This window comes from Lissotriton vulgaris, chromosome 10 (genome assembly GCF_964263255.1).
Source record: "Lissotriton vulgaris chromosome 10, aLisVul1.2, whole genome shotgun sequence".
NCBI lineage: Eukaryota > Metazoa > Chordata > Amphibia > Caudata > Salamandridae > Lissotriton > Lissotriton vulgaris.
Window position 1 is genome coordinate 44,557,033 of NC_141698.1, and position 24,432 is coordinate 44,581,464.

At 44.9% G+C, this 24,432-nt stretch overlaps 1 protein-coding gene across 1 annotated transcript in view; it reads right to left on the reverse strand.

Moving 5' to 3' along the window:
- Window positions 1-4,570: 4,570 nt before the first annotated feature.
- The window catches only part of LOC147684529 (extracellular calcium-sensing receptor-like), a 109,493-nt gene continuing 89,631 nt past the window's right edge, over window positions 4,571-24,432 (reverse strand). The window contains exon 7 of the mRNA XM_086939690.1: window positions 4,571-5,502. Coding sequence (XP_086795816.1) covers window positions 4,571-5,502 — 932 coding nt within the window. The remainder of the gene's footprint in view (window positions 5,503-24,432) is intronic.

Genomic DNA, 24,432 nt, shown 5'->3' on the forward strand with positions numbered 1-24,432 from the left:
ATGCGTCACGTTGTAAAGCCCTGCACCATCAGGAGGCGTTCCGGCGCGGTGGAGGGCGTTCCTGCGTAGGAACGCCTCCTAAAAGTGGCTGAGTGAAATCTACAAGATTTCACCCAGTCACTTTTAGGCCAATGCTTCATCAAAACCCTGCGCCTGCTTGAAGCAGGTGCAAGGCTTGACGCAGCATTGGGGAGATAGGGCCCCCCAGAGCATTGCTGGAGCTGCGGGGTCCGCTTGCGACGCAGCTCCAGCAATGCGCTGCTTTTACGGCACAGATGCGTGCCGCATCTGTGCCGTTTTTGCCACATGGTGCGCCACATTGTACATGTGGCGGACCATGGGTGGCGGAGCTGCGACGCACAATAACTGTCGCATCCCTGGGGATGCGCCAGTTATTGTAAATCTGCCCCTATACATTTAGCCAACGAGGGAGCACTTACTGATTAGACAGTAGAAAGTACTCCAGTTTAGTAGAGGTATTGCACAAAACTGTGGCATTTTCGTGGACAAACACGCAGGGCCGGATTCATTCTGCCCCCTGTTAGACTCGTTTTTTGTGCCCTTCTGCCCTCTGTTAGACTCGTTTTTCCCATGTTTTTCTGCCCTTCTGCCCTCTGTTAGACTCATTTTTCCCTTGTTTTTCTGCCCTTCTGCCCCCTGTTAGACTCGTTTCTTGTGCCCTTCTGCCCTCTGTTAGACTCATTTTTCCATTGTTTTTCTGCCCTTCTGCCCTCTGTTAGACTCGTTTTTTGTGTCTTTCTGCCCTCTGTTATTCCCTTGTTTTTCTGCCCTCTGTTAGACTCGTCTTTTGTGCCCTTCTGCCCTCTGTTAGACTCGTTTTTTGTGCCCTTCTGCCCTCTGTTAGACTCGTTTTTCCCTTGTTTTTGTGCCCTTCTGTCCTCTGTTAGACTGGTTTTTTGTGCCCTTCTGCCCTCTGTTAGAATCGTTTTTCCCTTGTTTTTCTGCCCTTCTGCCCTTTGTTAGACTGCTTTTTGTGCCTTTCTGCCCTCTGCATCCCCACATCATCACTCAGCGCTACCCCAGCATCACTCAGCACCACCACATTATCACTCAGCACCACCACATTATCACTCAGCACCACCACAGCACCACTCAGCACCACCACAGCATCACTCTGCACCACCACAATATCACTCAGCACCACCACAGCACCACTCAGCACCACCACAGCATCACTCAGCACCACCACAGCACCACTCAGCACCACCACAGCATCACTCAGCACCACCACAGCATCACTCAGCACCACCACAGCACCACTCACCGCCACCACAGCATCACTCAGCGCCACCACAGCATCACTCAGTGCCACCACATTATCACTCAGCACCACCACAGCACCACTCAGCACCACCACAGCATCACTCAGCACCACCACAGCATCACTCAGCACCACCACATCACCACTCAGCACCACCACAGCACCACTCAGCGCCACCACAGCATCATTCAGCACCACCAAAGCATCACTCAGCACCACCACATTATCACAGAGCACCACCACAACACCACTCAGCACCACCCCAGCATCACTCAGCACCATCCCAGTATCACTCAGCACCACCACAGCACCACTCAGCATCACCACAGCACCACTCTGCACCACCACAGCACCACTCAGCACCACCCCAGCATCAATCTGCGCAACCATTCTGCAACAACTGGTTCAAATATGTTCTCTCAATGTTTCAAGCTTTATTACAAATGTCACAAAAAGATGTTAATATATCACTTCTGTTCTTGGATTTTCGTCACAATAAAATACACTGAACATAATCTTCACAAAAGTTATTTACAAAAGTTTAAGCTATTGCCATTATAAATAAAAATCACTTTTATTTAAGTATTAATTATTTAAAAAAATAAAAGCCATTGTAATTTGTGATATCTATACATCTAAGTCACGTAAATACAAAACATGTTGCATTACAAATGCTATAGATGTCACATTTGCAAAAGTTATAACTATTGGCATTGTACATGACAAAGCTATTAATTTAGCTATTTTCAAAACCAACACATAAATAAATAAAATTGTCGTTTACAAGACCAATAGCTCAATCTTTCCTAATGCGATACCTATTGCATTGCAAATGCTTGTTTTTATATCTGTCAGTGCTTCCTGTTGAGGTTTAATTTTCATGACAGGCGCCTCATTGCCTACTTGTAACTATTCTCTGACCCTGCTTCAAGGGTCAGAGCAGGGTCAGAGAATAGTTGCAAGTAGGCAACGAGGCACCAGGAAGCACTTCAGGCTTACAGCAGCAGGTGCCCAAGTTGAAGTTCATTTCTTTCTAACCCTTTTGTAAAAGGTTACAAAAAATTAGCTTCAACTTTTGCACCTGCCGCTGTAACCCTGTAAGTGCTTGGCTGAAAATTCGTCCCCGCTGATTCGCGGATTTTACCACGATTTCGCGAGATTCGCAGATCGCAAAATCGCAGAAAATCCGCAAATTCCGCAAGCGGAATGAATTTTCAGCCCATGCTTAAGGAGTACGCATTTTACTGTCATGTATTTTCATTTAATTTCATTTCATTATTCTTTATTTCGGTTAACAACCTTAAAAGAATGCAATACAATATATTTTTAACATTATAATACAATATATATATCTACACAATATCAAGTTAAGAATAAAGGAGAACTAGCAGCAAGGTCCTTCTCAGTTAAATCAGTGCACATATTCGAGGAACATTCAATAAAGAGCAATTCATAATATTTAAAAAGATGTTATGAAACAATAAAAACAAAGAACCAGGAAACACTAAGATCAGGCCAATTCCTATTGTCATTATCTAGTCAAAGTTACAGTATAAGCCTAGATCGTATTCAATTACAGTATAAGCCTAGATCATATTCAGTTACATGCACCACTTAGTAATAATAATATCAGTTGGGTTACATTAGATAATTACATAATGCACACACGTTCCAGTAAAGATTACGTATGCGCAATTAGTTAAAGTACAATAGGCACAAGTCAGGATACATTCAGCTGCTGGACTACAGTCATGCCATCTCTCTATTTACATTACATTTTATAGCCTTTTCTCTTCCTGACTATCGCTACTGATAGGAGGAAGCGGCTTAGACTGAATACTATTGGGCGTGCAGTATCACCTTTAAACACTCTTTCGCCAACTTTAATATGGCGAAGGCCCAGGAGTTGGCATATGGGTTTTAGCCATTTTTTCCTTGCATATAAGTAAGCGGGACATATAAATAACACATGGGACTCGTCTTCCCTCAGGCCCATTTCGCATAATTCGCATAAATCGGATCCAGTGCTGCCTCCTGGTCCTTTATTGCAGTGCCATTTTGAAGTCCTAGATTTAATTTGGAGGGCACTATAGCGAAATTTTAGATATAAAGATTTGGCCATTGGTGGGTAGATTTCGTCCATAAAAGATTCTAGTTTCATATCCATTTTTAATTCAAAGAACCCAAGGGTCAGGGTCCCCAGGTTAGGATTTCTCAACACAGAATCTTTAATATATTCCCAATACCTATTCTTTAACAATTTCTTAGAGTTATTGGTAATCAAATCCGGATCTGACCATAAGCTACTTAAACCCAGCTCTGCTAACCATTTTTTGATGTAGGCCAGCCATATTAAACATGTAGAGTTTTTTATTGCCATTATCTCCTTTAGAGCCTCTCTGTAGTCCACTAGATCGTCAGTGGACCAGAGACGGACCCAATATAACAATGGGCGCAATGCAGCATGGTCATCTGATCGGCGAAAATTAATATCCCATATAACCGGAGTAAGGGGAGTAGAGATAGGTATACCTAGCAACTGTCTGATAAATTTGTTTTCCTGGACCAAGAAAGTGCCTTTCGAGATATGTCCCCAGAGTTCTGCACCATAAAGGGAAGCAGATTGTGCTTTATATTTGAACAAAGTGATTGCTGGAGTAACTGATTTATAATGACTATTTTTGTGTTTCCTTAGAATAGGAACTTGATTCTGAATTAGTCTGTTCTTTGAGGTTTCTAGTTGAGATTTCCAAGATATTTTACTATCTAAAGAGATACCCAGGTACTTAAAACTCATGTATTTTACATACTTACCTGTATTCATGGTTATAGCCAAATGGTAGAAACCTACCAACCTTTTACCTTCTTAGTGCTTCTAATCATTTATATCTCTTTCTGTCTAGCGGTGGTTTCAGCACACCTATTTTACACTAGAATGACTAATGTTCAATAAATGCTTATTGAAAAATGTCCATATCGTTTATTCTGTGTATCTCTCTGAGACTAAGTGAGCACGAGTGACTAGGTGAAAAGTATTGCACTGTTTCCAATGTTCTGAGGGATCAGGGTTGTCATGTTCGATAGTTGCCAAGTACTATTCACTCCTTGGTAAGAGCAGTTTCTATTGGCAATGTGAGCTAGCTTATATACAGGCCAACATACCCGGCGGGGGCCTCTTGAATCAGTCTGAACACCAAGCCCGCAGTTTATGTTGTCTAAATACACAGATCTTATATACATTTATAAGAACTACACAACAGCATAACTACCAACACATCCTCATATTCATCAAACAATCTTTGTTATAGTTCTTTTAGGCTGTGCTGATTTTCTGACCACACAATCCTTTCTGTTCATCTCTGGTTTTAGAAAGATGATGTACATCTTTGGAGCAAAAATGCAGTATAGAACACCAGCACCAGAGGACAAGATGGCAAAGATTTCAGTTGCTACTAGGTATTTTCCTTTTGTGCTGAGATAGGCTGGGATAAAAGAGAGCCACACACTGACAAACACCAGCATGCTGAAGGTGATGAATTTGGCTTCATTGAAGGTGTCAGGCAAATTCCGGGCTAAAAAAGCAATCCCAAAACTCACACATGCCAAAAATCCCATAAAGGCCAACATGCAGTAGAACATTTGTATTGAACCCTCGTTGCATTCAGCTTCAATCTTCCAATTGTTAACAATGTTGTTAAGTTCTGGAAAAGATGGGAACGTCCACTGCCAGATAACTCCAAGGCTCAGCTCTATGAAGGTGGCAGTTAGTACAATATATAAAGAAGTCCTGTTGCCAATCCATCTCTTCAAGTTGCTATTGGGCTTAGTGGCCCTAAAGACAATGACCACTGTGATTGTTTTAGCCATCACACAGGAAACAGCAGTTGAAAAGGATATACCAAAGATCACCTGACGGAGCATGCAGGTCACTCTGCTGGGCAGACCGATGAAAACCAAGGAACAGAGGAAGCACAGCATGAGGGCCACAACGAGAATATAGCTGAGATTAAGGTTGTTGGCTCGCACCACTGGAGTGCGTCGATATCTTATGAATATACACAAGATAACAGTAGCATTGAGGAAGAGTAAGACTGAGATAACAGCCAAGATAAACCCAAGGGGCTCCTTGTAAGACAAAAAGTCAATCTTCTTCGGAATGCATCTGTCTTTTTCATTGCTTGACCAGTGGTCATCTGGGCACTTCATACATTCCAAGGAATCTGAGAATAATAGCAGATGGATTCTTTTAAAAACAACTCTGTGATATGTTAGAATCCACTATTGAACAAATACAGACATTTGTCCATGACGTTTTACTGTAATGACATTTAGAAGGACTAGTTGTAGGTGTAAGAAAATGTTACAGATATAGGAAATAATCCCAGTTTGCATTATTCCAGGGTGGAATTAACCCTGTGTGTCTGGTATTTTTGCATAAACTTTATGTTGTGCACACCATAATTATGTGAAACAGAGACTTACTCCAAAAGTTATGGTATTGAATGTCCAATGAGGGATTACAATTACTTATATGAATATCAGAAATGTATAGTCAATGGAGGCATTCCTTTTGAATAAGGCACTTTGCTATTTCACTTAGTATTATGTTGCTGATGTGCAGGGTTAGGTCCATTTACCTCACTGAGTAGATGAGCTGGGCCCTGCTACCGATAAAATTAAACTTATACAATCAACCTAACATGCAGTATATTGCTGTAATGTATACATGCATGTGGTTCATGCCCAGATATTAATCATTAACAGTTTTTTCAGTAGAGTGCGAGATTTATCCTGTGTACATTTGGCAATTAATCAAACCTATTGATAAGCACCAGTAACACATCATGCCAGGATCCGTTAATGGAAAGCCAATGTTCATTTCTGACAATAACAGACAGGTAAAGTACAATGGCGAAGCAAGGCTGAAAGGCACTGCTAGCTCAATACTTGAGCTACATTTGCCCCTCACACACAGCATGATGGCAGGAGAACAGTTGGATTTCCTTGTGGCCCAGGGAGAGGACCAAGAATCCTTATTAGCCATGCAGCACATATAATGCCCTTGGATATGTTTTCCTTGTTTCCACAGGTACTCCCCAGGCAGGGATGAGCAGCAGGCCTGTGGGAATCAAACTTACTAGAGGCCGGGACCTACAGTACATCCAGTAAAGTTTCGAACAAGGCACTATCCATGTCCACAGGGCCAGGAGAATCCCTGAGATTCCCCAATCACTTCCATTCCCGAGTGAGAGAGAGGGTGGATCCTTAGGATTCTTCATGCATGTTTTCCTCAAGTTCTATGTCATCATCATAATAGTAGAGCAGTTACCAAGATAATGTCTGTTGATGGCTGCCACACTGTTGAACATTGTTAGATTGAGTGGGGCAGGGGCAGGGTGGAATCTTTGGAAAAAATGGCAGAGCGTACACCTAGATCTAAATTAGGTTTTACACACAATTGGCATCCTCAGTCAATTTGAGTGCTTTATTTACATTGCCACGCACCCAGCCAATGTACATTGCCATTAGAACAGCCAAAGTGTTTGTTTTCCTCACGTCTTACATTCCCATTAAAGATAGCAGAAATGTTCTTATTTATTAATTAATTGTAAACTTTTGTATGGCTCTGAAATTCCACCCTGCATTCATTTTAGTATTGTAGCTGCAGAAGAGAATCATAGGACTTTACCCAGGGGAAGTTACATTATAGCCACAGGGAGCAAGAGTTACGGGCTCAATGTGATGGTTGAAGCAATTCACTTCGAGGTCCCAGGGCCTACTGTGGATTCTGATCAACTGGGCCAAGTACCTCTGAAGCACCTCACTCTCAGTGGTAGCACAGGCCAAGCAGTACAAGGCTCCTTAGGGAGGGAGACTGGTTTAAGGTGAGCACAGACTCACAACTCAAAATACGCAAATAAGCAAGACATGATTGCCCAATTGAACACACAGTACAATAAAAAACACTTCACCGAATATACAAAGCCATCTTAAGGCACGTCTGCTAATGTTACCCGAGGCAACTCCTGTCCTAATTCCCCATCTATGGATGCATTGCTACTGAGTTCAAGACTTAGAAGTTCAATGAGGGCTTTTAGAAAAAGTTCATGTGTCCCCACCTATGCATGTGTCAGTCAGGACAATTTCTCCCAGAGCCCAATGGCCCAGTATTTTATCCGCACTCACTTGGATGTCAAGTCGGAGTCCATGGGTGTGTGTTCCAGGTCTGACCATGAGCATAGTTGGCTGTGTGGCAGATGTCTACGGCTCCCCTCTGATTTGATGGTAACACTTCTTCATCCATAGATGGGTTTTGGTGGCCCAGGATGCTTGTTTCGGGTACAGGTAAGACCTGGCTTGGCAGTTCCCATGAGGCACAGGGTCAAGACTGATTTGCATATAGCTGGGTCTAAACTGGGGTGGTAAAGTGAGCTAAAGAACGATGATGGATTCAACCCGGATCTGTGACTAGGGGTGAGTGTCTGAAAAGTTTACGCGCTCCATCTATCATCTCCTTGTGTTTTATGGGTTTTGGTGGCTCCAAGACTGAGGTAGGAGAAAATAGGGACCAACTCCGGCAGCCACAACCTGCTGATAATTGCAGCTGCATGCTGTCCTAGGGAGATGGTCCCGTTCCTGGACTCTGGCCCACTTTTGACTTGCAGAGGGTCTTGATAGCACTCACAGAATGACGGTACTTAGTCTTCTCTTGGACCCCTCCAGACATATGGGATCAGCAGAATCAATGAGAAATCAACCATCTTTGGGTCCCAGCTCTACCAGGGGCAATACCCCTTTCTTAATGGTAGTACGGCCCAGGAGCGGTGACCATTCCTCTTAGCAACTGTCCCCTCCTGATTATCCAATCGCTACAGCGGTCTTGTCCTCTCCATGGACCCCACTGACATCCTGTTCACACAGGCAGGCTCCCTGATCAGCAGACTGTTCTTGATGGACAAGATTATCCTACTCTTCTTCATAGGACGCTCAATTGACCTTGCTCCCTACAGGCAATCTTTTTTTTCCAAATACGACCCATTGGTCATGGACCAGGCAGAAATGGTGCTGCAGAAAAATGGTCTTGATTCTCTTGGGTGATGTCCCCTCACCCAGCCAGGGAGACAAGCAGACACTTCATGCCAAGTCCTCGTGACAACAAGAAGAACTCCTGCAGAGCTTCTCCCCAGTGATGTACAGCTTCAGTTTGACAATTTGGGAGTATCAAGCTCCACTTTTTATAATCCATTTTCGCACACACATGATTGAACATCTTTTTTTTTGAAGTTCATGTTTTGGGGGTTAGCCACTCTGAAGTGCCCACTCCTTTGTTGTACTGTTCCTCCATGGAGTAGTCTATCACATCAATCTTGATAGCCCCTAACGCAGGTCACAGGACTGAGTAGCAGCTCATACCTGGATGTCAGCCTCAGCGATATGCTCATCAAAAGGTTTTTAAATGGCCCCAGCCTCCTTTCAGTATCAAAGAGCCGAGACACTAAGGCTTGCATCGAACAGCCTGGCTCTTCCTTCATCCAATGTGTACCCCACCAAGCTCTCAGGAATGCAAGAATACACAGATATGTCCAGGAGGAATCTCTATCTCTCCTTAATAATCCATCAAGCACAGGCCCTCCCAAAATCAAACCCAATGTCTTTCATGTGTTGTGTCCATTGCAAGCACAGACACCACTGTGCACACAAATACACATGTTCATATCCTTTAATGTACCCTCATATGGGCAGCTATGCTTACCAGCATGCCCACTCAACATTGTGCGTCATGTCCTACATGTGGTACAGGCTCACAGGCCCACACAGAGCCCCACATGTACATGTAACCATGTGTGATGTTTCCTGATGCACTGTACCTTTTCAGAGGAACATATATGCCCCAATGCACAAAAGCTGCCAACCCAGCTATCTTATGATGCACTGTACATTCTCCTAAGCACATATGTACCACAGCAAGCTCACAAAATGATGTGTGCTATCTTCTGATGCACTGTATCTTCTCTCAGGCATGCATGTATCCCGGGGGGCATATGTAACCATTTGCAGTATTTTCTGATGCACTATACCTTCCCACAGTCACACATAAATCTCAGCTGTGCGCACTAGCCAATACATGAGGCCTTTATCAGAGTGGGCCAGGTGGCGCCATTTCAGTGACACAAGTAAAAAGATCTGTTCACTCTACTGATCACTAAAAACTAAAACCACACTATATTGACCACCATTGGAGTGCAGCTATTGGAGCATTCCTCCCAGTGTAAGCAGGCAGAAGTCCGTGAGAGAGGCCTAGGTCATAGCCCACACACATGATCCATGTTTTCTTTTGACAAAACATTGTGGTCAATGATCCAGATGTCACAGCAGCTTGGGCACCCGTGGCAGTGGTAAACATCTATCGACATACTAGGGACTGTTCCATACCAACAAGCCTGAACAAATCCCTTATCAAGATATATCTGCAAGCCAGTTGCTTGGCTCATCCTTAAGATCATTTTGAGTCCATGTAATCCCTCAGACTGGCCTTTGTAAGTTTGTCGTTGAATTTCAAGGTGTTCCATCCTGGATAAAGTGAGGTCACCTGAATGCCTGATTTTGCACTCTCTGCAATCCGTTGAACATGTCTGGTATACCATTGTAGGCGAGCTATTAGAAATCAAAGTGTGTCATACCAGCTCTCTGATTAGCTTCTGTGTGTTGTGGCTTTGAAAGAGCAAAGGACGCAATATAGAAGATAAAACAGAGAGCCTGCTCTCTTTACTTGCATGCATCATGAGATTTCTGATGTATTCTTAGTTTTTGAATATGGTTGTGTTTAAACCAGACAAGCAGACAATTGTAGTAGGAAGGATTTGGGAACAGTATTGATTTATATTCTATGATTTAGGCCTGTTGATGTTGTCAAACACTTGATAAAACTCTTAACATATGAAAAGCAAGATATTATAGCGTATGTTTCCTCTTTGCTCCTAACACTGGAAGCATGTCAAGGTGGAATGGCAGGGGCAGGGAGGAGTCCTGTTGCACCTTACAACTGGAAAATACTAGAGACATAACCCATTCCTCAGGTTTTATGAAGTCAAGAATGAAACGCTCCATTTTTTATTGTATCGCCTACTCCTTCCTGCGCCTTTTGCGTTTTGAAAAACATAAAGTGCTCTGGGATTGTTTAAGTCACTCAGACATCAAGGAGTGTGAAGTGGCTTGCTTGCAGCTCATTAGTGCAAATGACACAGCAGAAGCCACTATCTAAGATTCCTAGATTACACTCCGAGTTCTTCAACAAGATAAAAACTCAGCAACCTGGGAAAGCCCCGCTTGCTATGTTTTGATTAGTAATAGAACTCTAATGAGGACTGAGAGACGATCACTTCCTAGTGACATCTTTATTGATGTCTTATGTCCAAAAACGTACGTCAAACCAGGCAACTTTCAGGGATAAATATTACCAACATAGCCTTAATCAAATGCTGATGATACCATCGCTGATGCAGCTGACCCTAACACGGCTGCTACTATCGCTACTGCTATCGCTGCTAATGAGCGAACGATGGTGTGGTGAACATAGGAGCAGAACAGCTGTCCCCTTCAGAGCCCAGCAGATGCAAGCTGCCCACGGACGCTGCCCCTCCTCTTCCTCGACGCGCTGAGAGAGACGCTGTCTTTTCTCCTGCAGAGAAATCCACCTCCAGCGTTGCTTGCAGTCAGCCATTTGGTATGACATTCTGCTCTGAAGTGCGTCAGAATTGTTTCAGTTCTATAACTCTTCTGTAACCTAGCTTTTGGTCTTGGAGAACGTGATTGTTTTCCAAATGCCCTTGCAATTCGAGATCTTTCCATAATATTACTCGGGATTGATAAAAAGTCAGTGTGGGAATGTGGATAATTATTAGGGGTAGGTATGCGCCTACCACTAGCAATAAGGCCACCAGCGCAATATAATGTCCAGACAAGCTCTCAATACACTAGCCCCTGGTTTAACCCTTGGTAGCGCGCTGCAAGCAGGCAGGCTTAAATCAAGAGACCGGTATGTAAAGCATTAACCGCATCGCTGCTGCGGTTATTTTTGCGCTGTGCGGCTGTTTTCAATTAACCGCGATACATGACGAGCTCAGCTCGTCATCCGCACACGTCCCCCGTGGCTGATGACGAGCTGAGCTCGTCATCAGCATTGAAGGGGTTAAAAAACACTAATACATTAAATAGGTAAAACACTGCACCCAATAGCAATCCAAATTAATTTATAAAAGTAGAAAATATGTTTACCTTTAAGATGACACCAAAATGACAACAATCCAATATAGAGAACCAGAGATGCACATTTTTAATGATTACCCACTTTCTAGTGCTTAAAAACAGAGGGCCCGATTCACAGAACTATCTTAAGACAAAATCCTAACCTTACTACTTTTGGTATTCACAGAAGTTAGGATTTTGTCTTAAGTTTGTCTTAAGTCTCACCACACTGCCGGGGATTGCTGCTGCCCATCACGGAGGTCCAGAGGCACGGGACCCGCGGTATTTACTACCGCTTTGAGCGCCGCAGGAGAGGATGAATAACTACATTTCCCAGCGTCCCCTGCTTCTTCCCGGGGACGCCGGGTGCAGCGTCAGGCCACAGCGCACGGAGGCGCATAAGAGAAGGGGACTCCTCCCGCGTCGCGGGACCGCGTGCGGGTCGGCGCCCGGGGCTAAGCCCGGGCAAAGGGCGGGCCCTCTGTGGCCCTCAGAGGCCAGAGGAGGACGGGCCGGGCCACCCCATCTGGTGTCATGAACTGAGGAGGTACTGAGTCGTTTCATTTGTAATCTGTACTGTCTTTGACCCTGTTGCTGTTGTCTCCGGGGTTCTGCTCCCAATCTAACATGTCCATCTGGGAAGAGCTAAATGCCATGTGTGGCACTAAGTATGTCCCAGATGCTCAAACTCCCCCTATAGCGGGTAGAGACACTGGTCAAATAATCTGTACGCCCCTGGACATACCTTCATCCCCCGAAACATTCCTCTCTCAAGCGAATACCGACCAAATGTGCTGTAGTCCCTTATTATTATCCCCCCCCATCCTAACCTCACCTGCATCGGATAAGGCCGGGACTCAAACAAATGATTATGCACCCCCCTTCCAATCAACCCTACTAGCCAAAATCGATCAATTGCTAAACGCTGCTTTATCACCGTTGGTCGGGAAAATTAATGAGTTGGGGGACAGACTGATCAGGATTGAAAAAATTGTAACAAGGTCCAATCCACCAACTGAAAATACTATTACACCTACATGCTCCACTGTCACTAACACCCATGGAAAGCCGATGAACACTGCTCCCAGGAAAGCTCAAACTTCTGATTCCCACATGTTAACATGCATTCCAAGTGGCCGCAACGCTACATTTAATCCCGGACATACCCCTCACAGAGTTCGTGAAAGAAGGCATCGAATTGATCTACCCCCCGAAGCCGCCCCGTATGTCACCGTTCTCTCTGGGGTCCCAGCACTCAGTCCAGGCAAACATGAATCACATCAGGACCTACTGAATAAAGCCATCTTCTGGCTCAAAAACAATAGACCGTTACCACCTGACTTAGATGGCGGGATCCTGAGGGTCAGGAGGGTGGAGTGGCTAGGTTTGCTGCCCAAGGACATTCCGGGGGACCTGATACTAATTAAATTTAAATACAGGAACATTGCCACCTATTTACGATCTACCCAGCCCACAGTTGGAGACGGTCCCATCTGTATCTGGGACCTGCATGACTTTTATCCTGGCCCCCGAGCACCAAATTATAATATCAGATGAAAAAGTGGGACTTTGTGTATTCTGGGGTATTACTTTGACCAGTCGATTAGTCAAAACATTTTAGTTTGTTTTTAAATAGTTAGCTTCCTTTTAATTTTACAACGAACTGCTGAGTTATTTTTGTATGTATGTAATTTTCTCTGTTGCTTTTATGGTTTAATTTAACCGAATAAAGCTTATCTGAACTGAACTTAAGACAAACTTAAGACAGACTTAAGTTCGGATTTTGTCTTAAGTCTGTCTTAAGTCTGTCTTAAGACAAACTTAAGACAAAATCCTAACTTCTGTGAATACCAAAAGTAGTAAGTTTAGGATTTTGTCTTAAGTTAGTTCTGTGAATCGGGCCCAGATAGTGACAACTTTGGACATCTGGTCATACTTGACCAGCACAAAGTCAAAGTTTGAGGCTAACTGCGATTGAGCCCTGGTCGGATACACTAAGTCCCCAGTCAAAGTTTTACTTTCGGACTTAGAAACGTTTCTGGAGGATTTTCTCTCGATGCAGGCTGTGACATCATTGGTTTGCTTCTTTGCAAGACCCAGTTCAAATCCTGGAAGCCTGGAGCTCCGGAGCTTTCAGTGGGATGAACCTGAAATTCTGACCTGGTCGCTGTTGAAGTTAGACCTTGACTCTTAATATCATGCCGATCAACGTGTGGAGCTTTTTCCAAAAGTTGCACTAAGCTTCTGAAACGTCTTCTTGAAGCTCCTCTTGAGTGGTTCAAAGTGTCCTAAACACAAATCCAAGGGACTAGAATTTCTGAGATGGTCCTTGGAAGTTTAGAACTATACTTTCCACAATCCACCTGGCCAAATCCTTAAAAGTTTACTGAACGCACTCTAGGCTGGGGACTTCTTGTGGGAAATGTGCAGGGCAGCTTTGTTAACCTGTTGCATTCAGGAAGTCCAGTCGTTAATCCTTTTAGAAGCAATTCCTGAGGGCTGTAGTTCCAAGTGTGCAACAGGAGAAGTCCTTCAGATTGCAATTCCGATCACAACCATTTGGGGATGCAAACCAGGGTTCCAGCAGGGCAGTCCTTAATCTTGTAATTTCAGGCAGCAAAACAGAATTGCTATGCAGCTCTCGCATATTTATTCAATGATCTCAGGAGACAATCAGGTGACACCCCTGTCGAATGAGGTGCATGTTGCCTCCAAATGCATTACAGCATCCTCCAAAGTGTGGCATAGTCTTGCCCCACAAAGCAGTGCACTTTAAAATTCAAGATGGAGAAATCCTCTCTAGGAGAGTAAGATCTGGCTAAACCAACCTACTGGTGTGGCTAATTTCTATTTCCACTCCCTCCGCCCCAGACCTTCTGTAAATTCAAGTCCTGGACCTGCCATCTGGCCGGGGCTGCAGGAAGTGGGGGTAGACCTGGCTAGAATTCTTTACTGTCCTGCTCTCTCTGAAGCCCAGTTTGATTTACCCAGCCACTTTTCTGACCTGTATTCTTGCAGTTGAAGAGCTCCCCCCATCAGAAAACATCTGCTCTATGCAGTCCACTTATCACGTTATCAAAGAAGATTGCATAATTCTGCTAAGGCTGACCAATTAGAAGAGGCTGCCATAAGGCTGGATTTTAGCTCACGGAAAAGAAAGACCTGTAACTTATTGTCCGTATTAGTTATGATACATTCAACAGTAGCAAGTTGTCATTTATCATGATCAATCTTGTAAGCCTTTGATTGAAATGATTGCCCCCTCCTAGCAATATTTATACTTAACTAAAATATTCCAATGTTAGCCTATGGAGCTAAAAGACATATTAACAACAGAGTGGAGAAGCATGGTGTTAAGCAAACATTGCTAACGCCACGCTTCTCCATTCTGAAAATGCCGGATGCGCCTTATTCACAAGAATGCAATGAACGCCTGTGTTTCCCCTAGTGCGGTTCAGCTGCATAGCCCCAATGCAGGCACCCTTGCCCCAAAGTGCAAGTGTGTCTGCATTGGAGGAAATGATTGTTAATGTGCAGGAAGATCTCCCTCCTTGCACATAAACAATAATTCCTGGAGTTTCAAAACTTTTATTTGTGCTGCTAAATGCACACATAGGAATTGTTTTTATTGTTTAAGTGCAGAAAGGAACACCTTCCTGCATATAACAATCAATGGCAATTTGATGTTTCTATGTGTGCTGTGCAAGGCAGCACATAAGGAAACAGCAAAAACGAGGCAAAATAAAGCTTTTCTCCTTGTTTCGCCTGATTAAGACCAGGTTTTTCCTGGTCTTAATTTTGGCACTGCATCCTGCTCTTGTAAATAGGGGGCAGTGTCAAAATCATTGGGTGTCACGGTGGAACACCCACTGCAACATCCATTGCCCTGCCCTTTTACGCTAAATACAGTCTGAAAGGCTGCCTTATATACAAGTCAAATTAAGTAACAAAGAGAAATGCCAATACTGATACCTCATTCAAAATCCCAATCTAACAAAAAATGCATAGACAACTGTACAATGCATTTGGTGCTATTTAATAGCTGTTTTATTCACAAAATTAGTTTTACAAATTCTTTAGAATTTCAAAAACATTTAAGACAATATAAACAAACAATGAAAGTGGACACAATAAAAAATGCACAGAAATCGCACTTATACTGTCATTATACAAAAACAAAAAGGGAATTGAATACACCAATTGGAAAATCACTGGGTCTGCCAACAAATAATATTTAAACCATTGATTGTTTTGAATGTTTTAAATGCACCTTATCCACAAACATATGCATATTTGGATTGATTAAAGGGTATGTTGTAATGTTGCCACAAAAAATTGCAAGACAATTAACCAGCAGTAAGAGCAACTTGGCAGACCCGATGGTCTACGCGTTACTAATCCCTTAAATTAGTGGGATTCTCCTCAGGATCAACTACACGAAGAACAGAATATTTGACTTTTTACAATCCATATAAATAGTTTCATCAACTTGTCCAAAGGATTCTATTAGGAATCCGCAGTGTGCTGTGCGGGCTGGGATTCTAACTTCAGACAGCGCACTTCCCTCTGCGCGGAGTAATGTACCCTCCAAGCGCCAAAGGGCGCAGGGAAACCTGGATCTTTCCTCTTTAGCGTTAACGGAGATACAATCACCAGTCGATTTTTAACAAAAGCCTCAAAATGTATTGGCAGCCGCTGTCTGGTTCAACCGCGGTCCGTAGTGAATACGAATTTGAGTAGGCTCAGCCTTATTGATTAGAGCCAAACCCTGTTTTGCTATTATATACAAGTCAGCGTTACACCACATTAAGTTACTTAAGGCTGCCTTGTAAATAAGGGGAAGCCCCTATCGCCAACACCACATCACTAAAAGTGACTTTGTGGTGGCGATAGGGGCTTTCAAATATGCCTATAAGTATCTAAAGTGGGGGAAACACAATTGGCTGCTTTACCAGACAGGGGACTATACAATATCTTTAAAAATGTCCCTGCTTATAGTTACCTAGCACCCCCACTCCTGAGGCACCTAAGAGAGACCTTAGAGGTGACATATCTATCTATACTACTATTATAAAGAGAGAACTTGCACCTTTAGGCAAGGTAAACTCGGGAACCACAGCGCCAATCTACACACCCGATACACCGCTGAAATCGGCAGGGTGTGTAGATGGTTATAAGCTAGATAAATGTAAAAATTAACTGGTATTTACAATATTTATATTTTTTTTAAAAAGTAGTCCCCCCTAAAGTAGCGCCGGCCGCGACGTGCGTGCTCACGTCAGCACGGGGAGGAGAGGCGTCTGAGTACAGGAAGTCACAGGATGCTGCGATGGTCCCGCTAATCACAGGCGCTTCAAACACTCCCTGCACTGCACTCGGAAATGCCTGGAGAACAAAGTCCCACCGCGGGTCAGAGGTCAGGGGGCGACGGAAGATCCGAGCTCGAATGATTTTGCGGTGTTGAAAACCCTCTCCATAAACGAGCCTTCCCCAGGGACTCATAAGAGGAAACAGCTGTCTGAAGGGCTGGCTCGGCCCCATTATCTGGGCCCTGTGGCTACACGTGCTGTTGTTTACACCGAGGTGAACATGCCCTGGTGCAGATGTTTCTGTATGAGGGATGCGGTCCATAACGCTAAGCCGTGTGCCGCTGGAAATTGTTGCGAGTTCCAGGAAAGAATCTAAGTATACCTTTAAGGTAATTGTAAGCCTTTCACTGTTGGCGTGGGACTTTCTTTTGAGGATCCGTCCTAAAGCTAGGGGGTTTCTACTCAAAATAAACTATTTTATTGAGAATGCATTTTATATCTGTCTCATGCATATTTTTTATTTAAACACAGGCACTTAAATACCGAGCTATTGTGCATTGCCCCTCTTCACAGGTACAGTGGCGTAGTCAGTTTATCATGGGTCTCAGTGCACGGAGGAAATAGCCCCCCTGGCTGCTGTTTGAAATATGGAATACTCTAACAATCAGGGGGCCCATCAGGTCTGTGGGTCCCGGTGCCACTGCACCTGCTGCACCCATGGAAGCTACACCCCTGCCTGCTCAGCTATCACTGCCAATGACCTTGGTAGCAGACATCTAATGATGTGTAAAGAATCAGATCTCTTTGTTCTTTGGGGAGGGAATCTAAACCGCGGGCCATGTGGTACAAAAACAAAGCTTTCCTTTTAAACTGAGGCTGTACAGAGAGCCTGCCTGCCCCCTGGGACGAGGACGCCTGTAAACTGGCGACTCACAAAACGTCTGCAAATCTGTCCCTGCAGGTTTACTCCCTCAAGAGGACGCAGACTTAAATCTTTCGTGAAATCACAAATGTTCGTGAGAGTTCTCCTGGCTACCTGGAACAGGTTCAGGGGTCAGGCATTTGGTGAAATTCATTTTCCGTGCCGGTGAAGCCAGGTCCTAATGTTATGTGTTTTCAAAGGGGAAAAAAATGTTCCCATGAAGAAATCCCCTGAAGAAAACCTCAACCCGTTTTGGGGGTATTCCCTTCCCATTCCCACGATGGAAAATAGTTTACTCCTGCTCTACAGGGGTAAATCTCTGCCTATTTCCAGGCTCTAAATGGGTCATGGACACGAATACCTGCTAACTCGCAAGTTCAAATTTCCCACGCTGATTCCTGCCCTGAGATGTCCTCTCCCCGCCTATGAGAGTGTACTTACTCATGTGTAGAATTATGCGGTAAATCCTTCAATGACAACAAATTCCCCTCTAAGAATTACAAAATTGAATTTTAAATACTCAAAAGGCGAATCATTTAACTTGAACTTTCATATGCAAATAATTTTGTGAATTTGGCCTCCATTGGTTAAAAGTAAGATTCTCATAGGGGCTTTATCCAATCACAGACCTGCATTTAGATGAGGAGAACTGTTACTCTTTTCTGATGCAATCTGGCGCTATTAATGCCAGCGAAGCAGGAAGCTGGATGTGATGGAAAAGTGGGCAGGTAGCAAAACATGCTCTGGACTTGACAAGAGCTCAACGGGTCCCATGTTCTGTGTCACATCCGGCAAAGTGTTATCTTCCAAAAGCCAAGACTGGATGACGGTGTCACTGGACATTGACCATTTTGCACATAGACTGAGCTGTCCCTCCTGCTCTCTTCCAGCCTTTGTCAAGATTCTAGGATTTATATGAGAAAAGCCCAAAACGTTGAAAATATGGGAAATGTGGCTCTATGAGAACTTCAACAGAAACTTGCAAAAAAAGCATTGGCCATTTCTGTTCTTTGAGAATGACATACTATTCCAAACTGAATAGATTTTGTGTATGTAAGAATATCTCTGTGCACTTGAGGGGTTTGCCGGGATCAGTTGAGCCGGAGCATATTTTTATTGCGCCTGGGTGTATGATGATAGCGCCTGGGTGAATGATGGCTGAGTCTTGGCATATAATGATCTAGCATGGACATGAAATGGTTGACCTTGGGCAACTGAGGTTTTGATTTGGTATCTGATGGCTGTAACTGGGCCTACAAGATTGTACTTGCACATGTGAGTTTATCTATATCTATACTACTAATAGAAAGAGAGAACTTGCACCTTTAGGCAAGGTAAACTCGGGAACCACAGCGCCAATCTACACACCCGATACACCGTTGAAATCGGCAGGGTGTGTAGATGGTCATAGGCTTTAAAAAATTAAACTTTATATAAAAAGTTACATTTTTACAAAAAGTAGTTCCCCCAAAGTAGCGCCGGCCGTGACTGTGCGTCGTCACGTCAGGAGCAGGGGAGGAGCAGCGTCCCAGGTGCGGCGGACATGGCGCGCAGGGGAGAAGCGGTGAAGTGAGGCCAGCGGCGGAGCGGAGAGGCGGATATGGCGCGGGGAGGAGCGGCGGCGGACAGGTGGTGAGTGGCAGAGCGGCGCACCGGAGAAATATGGACCGGCGGTGTGAGCAGCAGAGGCAAGGTAAGAATCCGGGGCAGCCAGGGTCGGGGCGGGCGGGGCACGGGCTGCTGGGGAATGTCAGGGAAGGCGGGGGTAGGGGAAGCCAGCATTTCAGGTTTGCGTGCTCTCCCGCCCCGGCCCCCGCCCGCCACAACATTGTCCGGGACACAGACAACGTCGTGGTGGGCGGGGGCCTGGGCAGGAGAGCACGCAAACCTGAAATGCAGCCCCCAGCCCCCTTCTACCCCAGGCAACGCTGGGGCGGGCTGCTAGTACTACTATTAAAAAGAGAGAACTTGCACCTTTAGGCAAGGTAAACTCAGGAACCACAGCGCCAATCTACACACCCGATACACCGCTGAAATCGGCAGGGTGTGTAGATGGTTATAAGCTAGATAAATGTAAAAATTAACTGGTATTTACAATATTTATATATTTTTTTAAAAAGTAGTCCCCCCCAAAGTAGCGCCGGCCGCGACGTGCGTGCTCACGTCAGCACGGGGAGGAGAGGCGTCTGAGTACAGGAAGTCACAGGATGCTGCGATGGTCCCGCTAATCACAGGCGCTTCAAACACTCCCTGCACTGCACTCGGAAATGCCTGGAGAACAAAGTCCCACCGCGGGTCAGAGGTCAGGGGGCGACGGAAGATCCGAGCTCGGTTGATTATGCGGTGTTGAAAACCCTCTCCATAAACGAGCCTTCCCCAGGGACTCATAAGAGGAAACAACTGTCTGAAGGGCTGGCTCGGCCCCATTATCTGGGCCCTGTGGCTAAACGTGCTGTTGTTTACACCGAGGTGAACATGCCCTGGTGCAGATGTTTCTGTATGACGGGTGCGGTCCATAACGCAAAGCCGTGTGCTGCTGGAATTTGTTGCGAGTTCAAGGAAAGAATCTAAGTACACCTTTAAGGTAATTGTAAGCCTTTCACTGTTGGCGTGGGACTTTCTTTTGAGGATCCGTCCTAAAGCTAGGGGGTTTCTACTCAAAATAAACTATTTTATTGAGAATGCATTTTATATCTGTCTCATGCATATTTTTTATTTAAACACAGGCACTTAAATACCGAGCTATTGTGCATTGCCCCTCTTCACAGGTACAGTGGCGTAGTCAGTTTATCATGGGTCTCAGTGCACGGAGGAAATAGCCCCCTTGGCCGCTTTTTGAAATATGGAATACTCTAACAATCAGGGGGCCCATCAGGTCTGTGGGTCCCGGTGCCACTGCACCTGCTACACCCATGGAAGCTACACCCCTGCCTGCTCAGCTATCAATGCCAATGACCTTGGTAGCAGACATCTAATGATTTGTAAAGAATCAGATCTCTTTGTTCTTTGGGGAGGGAATCTAAACCGCGGGCCATGTGGTACAAAAACAAAGCTTTCCTTTTAAACTGAGGATGTACAGAGAGCCTGCCTGCCCCCTGGGACGAGGACGCCTGTAAACTGGCGACTCACAAAACGTCTGCAAATCTGTCCCTGCAGGTTTACTCCCTCAAGAGGACGCAGACTTAAATCTTTCGTGAAATCACAAATGTTCGTGACAGTTCTCCTGGCTACCTGGAACAGGTTCAGGGGTCAGGCATTTGGTGAAATTCATTTTCCGTGCCGGTGAAGCCAGGTCCTAATGTTATGTGTTTTCAAAGGGGAAAAAAATGTTCCCATGAAGAAATCCCCTGAAGAAAACCTCAACCCGTTTTGGGGGTATTCCCTTCCCATTCCCACAATGGAAAATAGTTTACTCCTGCTCTACAGGGGTAAATCTCTGCCTATTTCCAGGCTCTAAATGGGTCATGGACACGAATACCTGCAAACTCGCGAGTTCAAATTTCCCACGCTGATTCCTGCCCTGAGATGTCCTCTCCCCGCCTATGAGAGTGTACTTACTCATGTGTAGAATTATGCGGTAAATCCTTCAATGACAACAAATTCCCCTCTGAGAATTACAAAATTGAATTTTAAATACTCAAAAGGCGAATCATTTAACTTGAACTTTCATATGCAAATAGTTTTGTGAATTTGGCCACCATTGGTTAAAAGTAAGATTCTCATAGGGGCTTTATCCAATCACAGACCTGCATTTAGATGAGGAGAACTGTTACTCTTTTCTGATGCAATCTGGCGCTATTAATGCCAGCGAAGCAGGAAGCTGGATGTGATGGAAAAGTGGGCAGGTAGCAAAACATGCTCTGGACTTGACAAGAGCTCAACGGGTCCCATGTTCTGTGTCACATCCGGCAAAGTGTTATCTTCCAAAAGCCAAGACTGGATGACGGTGTCACTGGACATTGACCATTTTGCACATAGACTGAGCTGTCCCTCCTGCTCTCTTCCAGCCTTTGTCAAGATTCTAGGATTTATATGAGAAAAGCCCAAAATGTTGAAAATATGGGAAATGTGGCTCTATGAGAACTTCAGCAGAAACTTGCAAAAAAGCATTGGTCATTTCTGTTCTTTGAGAATTACATACTATTCAAAACTGAATAGATTTTGTGTATGTAAGAATATCTCTGTGCACTTGAGGGGTTTGCCGCGATCAGTTGAGCCGGAGCATATTTTTATTGCGCCTCGGTGTATGATGATAGCTCCTGGGTGAATGATGGCTGAGTCTTGGCATATAATGATCTAGCATGGACATGAAATGGTTGACCTTGGGCAACTGAGATTTTGATTTGGTATCTGATGGCTGTAACTGGGCCTACAAGATTGTACTTGCACATGTGAGTTTATCTATATCTATACTACTATTAGAAAGAGAGAACTTGCACCTTTTAGGCAAGGTAAACTCGGGAACCACAGCGCCAATCTACACACCCGATACACCGTTGAAATCGGCAGGGTGTGTAGATGGTCATAGGCTTTAAAAAATTAAACTTTATATAAAAAGTTACATTTTTACAAAAAGTAGTTCCCCCAAAGTAGCGCCGGCCGTGACTGTGCGTCGTCTCGTCAGGAGCAGGGGAGGAGCAGCGTCCCAGGTGCGGCGGACATGGCGCGCAGGGGAGGAGCGGTGAAGTGAGGCCAGCGGCGGAGCGGAGAGGCGGATATGGCGCGGGGAGGAGCAGCGGCGGACAGGTGGTGAGTGGCAGAGCGGCGCACCGGAGAAATATGGACCGGCGGTGTGAGCAGCAGAGGCAAGGTAAGAATCCGGGGCAGCCAGGGTCGGGGCGGGCGGGGCACGGGCTGCTGGGGAATGTCAGGGCAGGCGGGGGTAGGGGAAGCCAGCATTTCAGGTGTGCGTGCTCTCCCGCCCCGGCCCCCGCCCGCCACAACATTGTCCGGGACACAGACAATGTCGTGGCGGGCGGGGGCCTGGGCGGGAGAGCACGCAAACCTGAAATGCAGCCCCCAGCCCCCTTCTACCCCAGGCAACGCTGGGGCGGGCTGCTAGTTTAAAAATAAAGAAGATTTCCACTTTCAAAGTACCTTTAATTCCAAAGTCGAATTTGCATGTAACATACATTTAAAGACAGTCTGAAAAGTAGGGCTGCCTTTAAAAATGTCAGCAAGCAACACAGCATTGTACACTCCAGTGAAGGAAATCTACTGAGCCTCTAAACCACCATGCCCCATTATATATGACTTTTTGTATACTAGGGACTTATAGGGTCTCTCATTGGCAATATATACTAGACTATTGGTTTCTTCAAAGTGGTATAATGGTTGCTTGATTTAGTAGATGTTGACCAATACCATTTGAGATGGATTCTCTGATTAGGTCTGTGATGTCAGAAAAGCCTCAGTTAGTAGATTAGATGGCTCATTTTGATTTGTGGACATTTAAACAACACTAATACACTCTTGACACTAGTTTTTGCCCCCCTAGGGTGATTGCTGATTTTTTTAAGGGAGGCCCCATGACTTTGTTTTCATATTTCAGGATGAAGCCATTGCAACTGGCCAATATCTACACAAAATCATGCCTCTTATGCCAGACCATCTACCTCTTTGGCCCAGATTTCCAAGAAACACAATGTAGCAGCAAAGAACGGGAGAAGGAGAGTGCCATATCTAGAGAGATATGGTTCTCGCTCCGCTCTCTCTAGCGCCGGTTTCAGCTACCATGCGCCAGGCACACACCTTGGCACCATAGTGCTAGGAGTCTACAATATGTTTTACACTGAAAGGTTACTCTTCCAGTACAAAATACTATACTTAGACATATTTCTACTTTTCCTACTTGCACGTGTGCAGACCCCCCCATGATTACTGATTTCTTTTACAGGGGGGAGCTCCCAAGACTCTACTCCAGTCCCCATCCTGCCCAGAGGTAATTTGACAATTCCAATTACAGCACTGTTTAATTAAGTACTGCAATCAGGGGGTGTAGCTTGGTCAAAAGGATTGAGGGTGGTGTGAGCTTCAAATTTCCCAACAATCACGCTGGTTAGAATACATTATATGAGGAGCAGGGCAGCAGAAGATTGTGACAGGTATTCTTTGCCACTCCACTACACTGTATGCCACGCTAGTCTTCACTAACATTTAGCTATGCTGAACAGCAGCCAAACTGCTGTACAACATGGCTAAACGACTTTGGCAAAGCCACTAGTTCTCACATAGCAGAAAAAAATTGGCTTTTCCAATGCTTATTATCCACTTGGAATGATGTGAGTTAAGAATGGTCAGAATGTGGTAGGAATGCTAAACATTTTAAGTTGAAGAACAGAAGTCTTTGCATAGTCTGAAATATTTAAGCCCAGGAACTCCTTTTTTAGGTCTCGGCTACCGTAGGCTGCCCACATGCGCAGCCTCGCTGGCGAGATTTTATGATTTTAGGTGAGTTTCACTAGCAGGCTTTAAGCCCGCCCCTCTTTTCCATTGGCTGGCGTCACCCTTTAGGGTAAACAGTGGCCAGCCATTGAAAAAGAGCGTCCTCTGACGGACTTCCCCGACTTACTGCTGGCGTAAAAGGTTTGTTATCTTCTTTATGGGTCCAAACATATGGCCCCATAAAGAAGATAATAAACCTTTTACGTCAGCAGGAAGTCCGGCCAAGCTCG